Source organism: Triticum aestivum, chromosome 2D, assembly GCF_018294505.1.
Source record: "Triticum aestivum cultivar Chinese Spring chromosome 2D, IWGSC CS RefSeq v2.1, whole genome shotgun sequence".
Taxonomy (NCBI): domain Eukaryota; kingdom Viridiplantae; phylum Streptophyta; class Magnoliopsida; order Poales; family Poaceae; genus Triticum; species Triticum aestivum.
The window spans coordinates 136,081,429-136,090,925 of NC_057799.1; the positions used below are offsets into that span (position 1 = coordinate 136,081,429).

A 9,497-nucleotide genomic window follows, 5' to 3' on the forward strand; every position below is an offset into this window, starting at 1 on the left:
GGCAGATTACCTGGTTAAATGAGCTCAGCTGAATAGCTGGCAAGCAGTGTAAGAGAAATATGCATTACCTCATTTTTTAGTTCACTTGTCAATCTTCATTTGTGTTGTTTGCCATAATGATTTAGTTATATTTATTGGCCAGCTTGACACACCTGAAGAGGCAGACAGTGAGAAAGAAGTGGGTGAAAAGGAGGTGGACAATGGCTGCAGTCATGACATACGGATTCATGAAGACCTGGGCCATGTATGCCGCGTCTGTGGTATGATTGTGAGAAGGGCTGACATGATCTTTGATTATCAATGGAAAAAGGTATGTTATTTATTTATAAGATAAGTGATGCTTCTCTAACTCCGAGCTTGTCAATGTAAATCGTTCTCTACATGCACGTGGTTTAGATTTTTGGGAAGTTCTTACCAAGTATCCTTTTTAGCAACTAGCAAAGTGACCTGCGAGCACACACATGCGTCATTTTTTTGTGCTGAATCTGCTTTGAGATACATTTTTTATTTCATTTTACATTGTTTTGAACAAAGACATTGTTTTGTAAAAGCCAACCACCTAAGCGGGCACAATATGCCAACTGTATCTGAGAATCAGTCCATACCATCTTAACCGACAAATGTACACATTTGATCATGCCACACAGCCAGATGATGCACCTCATGGGCTATTATTTTGATCACTCTTATATTTCCCCCATGAAGAAACTTTTCTAGTATAGCACACACAGTTGTTATTTTCTGATCTTCAGTATCAACTGCTCTGCATTATAATTTATAAATTTTCACAAATGTCATGAATGCTGCATGTATTGTCTTTGTTTGGCATTTCGGCCATGTCTGTCAGAACGAATTATAAAATCCAATGGATATAATAAGTTGATCTGTTTGACAAATGGTTTGATGTTTTGCATTTTTGTTTGAATTTCTAGTCTACATTTCTATTTTCTACCCTAGTGTGCCTTCGGTATATACTAAATAGATGATTTAACTGTGGAACATTGCACAAGAGATGGATTTAGCAACAAACATGAAACTTAGATATCCATCATTATTTCTAATGTTTTACATGGCAATCGTGAAATTCAAATGTATGATTGGAGCAATCAATTGACATTATGTTTACCTCTTGTCAGCCATCAAGGTCAAGATCATATTTCAGTGAAACACGCTCAAAGGATTCTGATGACATTGTCATTGGTGATGTTAGAGTCACTGAAGAACTCATGGCTTTAGACGTTGCCATTCATCCAAGACATGCAAAGCAAATGAGAGCACATCAGTTGGCAGGTTTCCACTTTCTGGTGAAGAATCTAGTCTCTGACAAACCAGGAGGTTGCATTCTAGCTCATGCCCCTGGTTCGGGGAAAACATTTATGCTGATTAGTTTCATTCAGAGCTTCTTGGCAAAGTACCCCTCTTCAAGGCCCCTTGTTATACTTCCTAAAGGCATATTAGGTACATGGAAGAGGGAGTTTCAACGGTGGCAAGTGGAAGACATACCACTGTATGACTTTTATTCTGTCAAGGCTGAGAAGAGAGCAGAGCAGTTGGAAATCCTCAAATCTTGGCAAGCCAAAATGAGCATCCTATTTCTTGGATACAAGCAGTTTTCTCAGATCGTTTGCAGTGATGGTGGTGGCAACGTCGCAGCTGCATGCCGGGACATGTTGCTTAAGGTCCCTGGCCTACTGATAATGGATGAGGGCCATACACCTAGGAATCGGGAGACTGATGTGCTAGAATCATTGAGCAGAGTCCTAACTCCACGTAAGGTGGTCCTATCTGGTACACTTTTCCAGAATCATGTCAGTGAAGTGTTCAACATCTTGAACCTTGTGCGCCCAAAGTTTCTCAAGTCGGACTCATCTCGTCCTATTGTTAAACGTATAATGAGTCAAGTAGCAATATCAGGTGGCAGAATTTCAAAAGGGGCTGCTGATAATGCATTCACTGAGTCAATAGAAGAGACCCTGCTGCATGATGATAACTTCACGAGAAAAGCACATGTCATTAGAAGTCTCAGAGAACTAACAAAAGATGTGCTTCATTACTACAAGGGTGACATCTTAGATGAACTACCTGGCCTAATAGACTTCAGCGTCTTCTTGAAACTCAGTCCCAAGCAGAAAGAAATCGTTCATAAGTTGGAATCCTATGAGAAGTTCAAAAGAAGCGCCGTAGGAACTGCAGTGTACATGCATCCTTGTCTGTCAGGAATGTCAGAAGTTGACGCTGCAGATAGGGCTATCAACCTGACAGATGCAAGCATTGATAGTTTGGTCGAGTCTATCAACGTGACAGATGGTGTGAAGGCCAGGTTTTTCACTAACATCCTGGCGCTTGCGAATTCTGCAGGAGAGAAGGTGCTTGCTTTTGGTCAGTACATACTACCCATGAAATTTTTGGAGAGGCTATTGGTGAAGACAAGGGGCTGGAATGTAGGGAAGGAGATCTTTGTGATCAATGGTGACACTAGTCAAGAAGAGAGAGAACTGGCCATGGACCAGTTTAACAACTCTGCTGATGCAAAAGTTCTGTTTGGCTCTATCAGGGCGTGCGGGGAGGGCATCTCCCTCGTGGGCGCATCAAGAATTGTCATCCTAGATGTTCACTTGAACCCCTCTGTTACTCGTCAAGCAATCGGGCGGGCTTTCAGGCCTGGGCAGCAGAAGAAAGTTTTCGTGTACAGGCTCGTGGCCGCCGACTCTCAAGAGGAAAGCTTCCATCAGACTGCATTCAAGAAAGAAGTCATACCGAAGCTGTGGTTTGAATGGAGTGAGCAGCACTGCACGTCGGACGACTTCCGGCTGAACAAAGTCGATATCGATGACTGTGAAGATGAGCTGCTGGACAACAAAGCGATGCGGCAGGATATCAAGGTCTTGTATAAAAGGTGAAAGCAGGCTGGCCGCTGTGCGCCATGTACATATGCATTGCCGATCTTTCGAGGTCGGCATTGCTCCGAATGAAGTAAGCGTCCCTCTAGAAATCATTTTTCGCATGATGATACCTGTTTCTCCTTGTTTTTCACGTGATTTTACGACCGGTTGTTTTTCTGCTGCAGGGTGTTACAGCCGCTCCGTCGTGGTGGAACGCCAAGCCAAGGGTTTGCTGCCAGCAAGGGTTTTCTGTTGCCGGTGCCATTGCCCCCACCTATGTGTATCCATCCGGTGGCCTGTTTCGTAGTATGCGCCGACGACTTTGGACAGAAATTAGCTAGGGAACTGATCCTCGTCGCGTTTCTTGTTCAAGACTTCCAGGACTAGCAGCTACGTTTGCTTGTTTTTACCTTTTCGCGAAACAATAATATCCAAATAATATGTTACTGTACTTGATGTCGCCCTTGGGCTGCACTCTGTTATCTAGGGTTTGCACCTCTGTACTGATAAGTGTTTGCCGCGGACAGAAAACACAGGTACTCTTTTTGCTTGTTTGGGTGCATGACTGAATGGTGGGCTATCAGGGGTGCCCCTCAGGGCCTCTCATGCTGTCCATTGCTGTTGTTTGGAGTGAGGGGTATGGGTGGGTTTGCTGTGCGTTTGGTTATATTGTGCTTGTGTGTTGGTCTGGTTCGTGGCGTGTTTACCTGCTCTTGTGAGCGGGGCGCTTTGTCACTGATGTTTCTGAACCTGATGTTATGTCATATCTCTGGTGAGATGGATGGCCAAGTGAATGCTATCCAGAAGTTTATTTCCCTTTGATTTCATCCAACCAGTCTTGTGCTGGCCCAAGATGTTGTAATATCGTTATATGGCTGCCCATGATCTGTTTTTTTGTTGCGGGTATGGCATTCTTTTCTGTACTCAGCACAAAAGCAATCTGAGTTAAGTAGACGGTGCTATGTTCAGTCACCAAGCTATAATGGAGTTACATGATTCACAGGAGCATTTCTTTATTAGGGATGGCAATGGGTAGGGTATGGGCGGGTAAAAGCTCCTTCTGCCCAAACCCATACCCATGGAAAATTTACATACCCACCCACTTCAATACCCGTGGGCATAAATTGGCACCCATGCCCATACCCATCGGGTATCCTATACCCAATGGGTATCTAGTGGGTACAATATATAACATTTAATTTTTTTTAAAGGTGAAGAAATGAGTTAAATTCAAGTGACGATGGGCGAGCAGTATAGCACTGATGTGGCCTCCTCTGATTGGTGGCCTCTTGGAGGCATCAAGGGAGTATAATCAGCCGTTGGTGGAATCCCAATATAGTGAAAGACGGTGGTGGGAATGGGGGATCTCTAGGTCGAGAGTTGGACAGCAGTTCTGTCGTGAAATAGTCACGGCAGATGCCCTTGTGAAAGGACTTAGTCGTGGAGCCATCGCAACTAGGAAGCTTAAAGGGGTTAAAGCGGGACAAAGGACACGAAGGTTATACTGGTTCGACCCCTTACGGTGAAGGTAAAAGCCTACTCCAGTTGAGGTGGAATTACTAGGGTTTCGATGACCAGGGAGCGAATCCGCTATGCCTGGCTACCGATTTTATGTTACCTGTCCTAAGCCGCCGGCGGGTCATCCCCTTATATACACGGGCTGACGCCCCGCGGCCTACAGAGTCCCGGCCGGCTTATAAACAGTATCCGGCTCGGTAACTAGTTAATCTTGCCTTACAACACAAGTCACGCCATTACGGCGGTTTATCACTACGGGCCTTAAATCACCTACGGGCTTTAGGCCCTTTATTGAACCGCCATCTTCAAGCTTTGATATTGGGCTTCATATGATGAATTACCATAACGTAACCCGGCCCCTCCTGGGCGGGTTACGCCAGTAGTTATATCCCCAACATTAGGCCCCAGATTGATTTGAACTGGTTCATGTCGATCTTCAATACCTCAAGAAGAAAACTTCTGGCTTCTGTCTATGCAAAAGTTATGACCCGCCGTGACGTCATCTTCTGGATTTCTGATAACCCGCCATGACGTCATCTTCCATTAAATTAATTTTTTTATTCTGTCATATCCCAACGGATCTTTATCTTAATAACCATCCCGAAAATCGAGGCGTCGGAGCCGCTGGGTAATCAAGTTTTCAGCCTCCTCGTTTTTCGTGCCCACTTATCAGTCCTCCCTTATAAATAAGCACGACCAAGTCTTTTCTCATTCTCCCCCTTCCTATCGTCTTCCTCCTCTCTCGACCTTGCTGCCGCTCGAGCTCCGCCGCCACCGCCGCAACAGAGCACCTCATCTTCGTCGATCTTGGCCGCTGCATCAACCTGAATCGACCAGAGAACAGCGGCGATTCTCCGCAGTGAATCTGCAGCCGTAAGTCTCCTCCTTCTCGAACGTCAGATATGCATTAGGGTTTCCAAGTTCTTCCCTGTTCTTCGTGGTTCATCACGGTTTCTTCGTAGTTCTTCCACTGCGGCCTTATTTGATCCAAAAGTAATATGGAAACTTATGCGGTAGTTATTTCGCGTCCATTTTTAATACTGGCAGATCCCTTTCCTTCGTGCAGAGGCCTCACTAGAACTCACGAACTCATCTGTACCTGTTTTTAGGTCTAGAATATCTTCCTTTCTGAACAACCATTTGATCCAAAATAACAGCTGCAACTTGTGAAACTTGTTTGCGCGACACTTAGGCAAAAACTGTATCCGTTATCCATGACGGCTCTAACCGCCGGCTTAACGAGGCAATGCTCAATGAACGATCCTGATCACTCATAGTGGATTTAAATAATCTAATTGCTACTGTTTCCCATGGCGGCTTAAACAATCTAACACAATTAGCCATATATCATTAGGCCCCTTCATAAGCCGCCATCTTGAATATGAATTAAAGTATTTTCTCCGGCTTAAATTTGAATCGGAAATTTTTATTTTGTCATAGGCTTCCATCCTTCATAATGCCGCCCAAGGCTCCCAAAGCACCCATCACATGTAACTTGGTTAAATCCACCGTCACTGATAGCATCTTAGCTGATTTTGTAAAGACTGGTTATCTGCCGAAGAAAGAGGTCATGTCCTATCATGCTCCTGATCCGTCAGAAGAAAAACCTCAACCCAAGGATGGGGAAGTTTTCATCTTTACTGATCACATGAACCGGGGCTTTGCTCCACCCGGCTCAAAAAAATTCAGAGACGTCCTGCACTTTTTTGACCTGCGACCTCAAGACATCGGACCCAATTCTGTGTCAAATATCTGCAATTTCCAAGTGTTCTGTGAGGTGTACCTTGGAGAAGAACCCAGCTTATTACTCTTTAGAGAGTTATTTTATCTGAACCGCCAAAACGAATGTGCCAATGGGCCCAGCTTGGAACTCGGCGGAATCTCAATCCAACGACGGAGAGATTGTCTCTTCCCTTATGCTGAGCCGCCATCTCACCCTAAAGATTGGGACCAGACATGGTTTTACTGTCAAGACACTTCTTCGGCTGATGAGAACCCTCTGCCCGGCTTTCGCGCCCTGCGACTGGAGTCAAATCACCCCTTGCCAGATAAATTATCTCCAGCTGAACGTCAACCACTTGCTCCCACCATCAACAAGATCAAAGCTCTTCTGGGGAACGGCCTAAATGGCATTGATCTGGTCCGGGTTTGGATTGCCTGGCGGGTTATCCCCTTAAGCCGCCGCCCCGGCTTGATGTGCGATTACACTGGCCTGAACAATGATCCTCTACGGCACAGTCCCGACGACTTACCCGAAGACGTTGTTGATGACATGACCAAGTCTCTTCTGAACGAAAGCCTGGCCGATTGCGGGAAAATGGGCTTAAGCCCTTTCTGCAAAGCTAACCCAGCTCCGGCGGTAAGCCATTGACTTGAGCATTTTACTTCCCACCTTGATAATGTTGTCTTTACTCAAAAACCTTTGTTGTAATTTGCAGGCTGATGACAAATTTTGGAAGGTCAAGTATGACCATGAGGCTGCAAAGAGAGACAGAAAAGCTAAGAAAGCCACCAGGAAAGCCGCTCCCCGTAAGAAGGGAAGCAAGCCTAGCGCCTCGGATATGTTTCATCTGGACGATACCTCCGAGTCAGAGGTAGCTCTTGACTCTTTAGGTTCCTTTTTTAACCATCTTATTGACACTGATTATCAGCAGGAGGATACAGGAGCGAGTACTGCAGTGATTGAAGAGGTAACTATAATTTCCTCCGACTCCGAGCCTTTGCCGAGACAGAAAGTCCGAAGAGTAACCCGGAAAGTAAGATTTTCACATCCTTTAGCTTATCAAGATCCTCAATTTCTTTTGAAGCGACAGATTCACGAAAGTCGGAGGCAGACCCGGACCAGCAAAGATGCAGACCTCTCCTCCGGCTTACCTGATGCAACAAGAAAACGCCGGACTAAGGTTACTTCCGACTTACATTCTTTGTATCCTTTAGCGGGTTTCACTCGTCAATTACTCAATTTTTCTGACTCAAACTATCAGGGGACTCCACCTTCTTCCGGCGACTCAATGCAATCTAACATGCCGGCTTTCAAAACCACCCCAGGGTAATGATAATCTGTTTATCTTGTGTTTATCTTACTCATGTTTTTGTACTAACCCTTTGATTCCCAGTGTTCAACTGAAGCCCAGCAAGAAGGCAAGGAGAAGTAAGCTGGCCGAAGAGCCGATCTTGGCTGAATCGGAGCTCAGAACGGCTGCTGCCGATACTTCCGTTCCTGAGCCGCCGCCTGAACCGGCTCATGACGCTCCAACTTCCACCACTGATCCATCTGTTGAACAAACTATGGAAGGCTCTGAAAACCCGGAGATCCCCAGCTCGGCCATGATGGATGACCGGGAGGTCGAAATCACCCGGACGGACTTTGTTGAACCGGGGAGACCTACCGCGCTGGCCAAATGTTGTGCCAAAGAAGAACTTCTGGAACGCCGCAAAGCCAAACTGAACGTTACTAATTATGCTCATCTGAGTATTGGAGACATCGTCACTGGCTATCTGAATCAAGTGCACAACAGCCGTGACTTGGAAATTGACATGGTGAAGCAGATTCACCAAAAATCTGAGGTATAATTCTCATTGCTTATTCCTTAGTTATCTTAACTCTACCAGCCCCCAAGTCTACTGCTTATGATCAAATATGTTGTAGACTTAACACCAGCTTAGTAACTACTGCAAGAAAACCGGCTTATCCGGTAGCGCCCAAGGTCCGGCTTAGATAGCAGATTTGATCCAGCCCTCACCGTGTTTTAACCAAGTATTTGAACAGCAATATGCATTAGCCCCCAAGTGCCAAGTACCTTTGCCTGCAAAATGCTTGGGACTTACTTTCATAAACCGCCACTGTAAATAGAGCTCTTCAGCATACATTAGCCCCCAAGTGCCAAGTGTCTTTGCTTGCAAAGTGCTTGGGACTTAATATTGCATTATGATCACCCTAACTGTGACCCGGAATTTATACAGGCCGCCATTAATCAATTTGAGTCGGAGATCTCTGAACTGAAGACTCGATTGAAAACTCAAGAGAATGAGACCCAAAAGGCAAATTCCAAGTTTGAATTCAGTGTATCTGCTCAAGAGAAACTGAAAAAGAAGTTTGAAGCAGAAAGAAAGGCCTGGGCTGATGAAAAGGCCGCTTTGCTCAACCGAGCTGAACAAGCGGAGGCTACTCTTGCAGAAACAACCGCCGAATTATCCAGCTTAAAACGCCATGTATCTCAGATGGTCTCAGCAATCTTTAGTAAGTTACTCTGCAAGTGTTAGCTATTTTAAATATTTTTCAACAAGTATCTCAATTGTCATTAGCTCACCTGACTTTGCAACGCAGGCCCCAGGAGTTCCAATCTCAAGCAGAGCATGCTGACAAAGCTGAAGGCCGTTTATACCCTGGTGGAACAACTCTACACCGGGTCACAACGTGCTTTAGCTGTCGTGGCTCTGTCAAATGAAGTTCCCACTCATCTGGCGGACGTGCTAAGGCGGCTTGCCGTGCTACCTCAACGATTCCAAGAACTGAGACGAGCTTCTGCAAGAGCCGGAGCCATAGCTGCATTAAGCCGGGCCAAGGCGTGGCTACCGGAGCTAGACCCGGCCGACATCGCCCTTGGGTATCCCAGCTTGAAGGAGGACGGCACTCCATTTGATCAGAAGGACTTTGCCGCTTGCGTGAAGGACATACGCCCTGTGGCCACTCTGATTGGCAACGATACAGATCTCACCAAGTATCAACCGGGTTATGATGCCGAGAATCAGAGAATTCCAACCCCGCGTTATGAAGCAATCAGCCTGATCCCTCCAACTCGTAAGCATACCTTCGCCCCTGAAGTTGACCCGGCCGAGTTAATTGATGATGAAGCTGAATTTGAAGCCTTGAGTGGCATTGACTGGAAATCATCAACCTTCCAGGACAGGGAAACAGCCGGAGGATCGGAAAGGGATGAACCGGAAGCTTCAGCCCAACAACACCTTTGATCCCTCAGGCGGCTCATGGTTATGTCTTGATAAAAAACAATGCCTCACTTTTTGGACTCGGGGAGTCATGTAATAGAGTAGGAAAATACTTAATTTTGCCGTGCCATTGCACATTTGTGTGGCGCT

At 45.8% G+C, this 9,497-nt stretch overlaps 1 protein-coding gene across 2 annotated transcripts in view; it reads left to right on the plus strand.

The window, feature by feature from the left end:
* Nucleotides 1–3,428, plus strand: part of LOC123052197 (protein CHROMATIN REMODELING 35) — a 9,329-nt gene extending 5,901 nt beyond the window's left edge. Inside the window, exons 4-6 of one of the 2 annotated variants that reach the window (XR_006424520.1) lie at nucleotides 143–310; nucleotides 1,137–2,973; nucleotides 3,068–3,428. Coding sequence is in view for 1 of the 2 variants with exons in the window: in XM_044475306.1 (XP_044331241.1) it covers nucleotides 143–310; nucleotides 1,137–2,896; nucleotides 3,068–3,269 (2,130 nt within the window). In the remaining variant the exon portion in view is untranslated. The remainder of the gene's footprint in view (nucleotides 1–142; nucleotides 311–1,136; nucleotides 2,974–3,067) is intronic. The other variant, XM_044475306.1, reaches the window with a different exon arrangement.
* The last annotated feature ends 6,069 nt before the right edge of the window (nucleotides 3,429–9,497 follow it).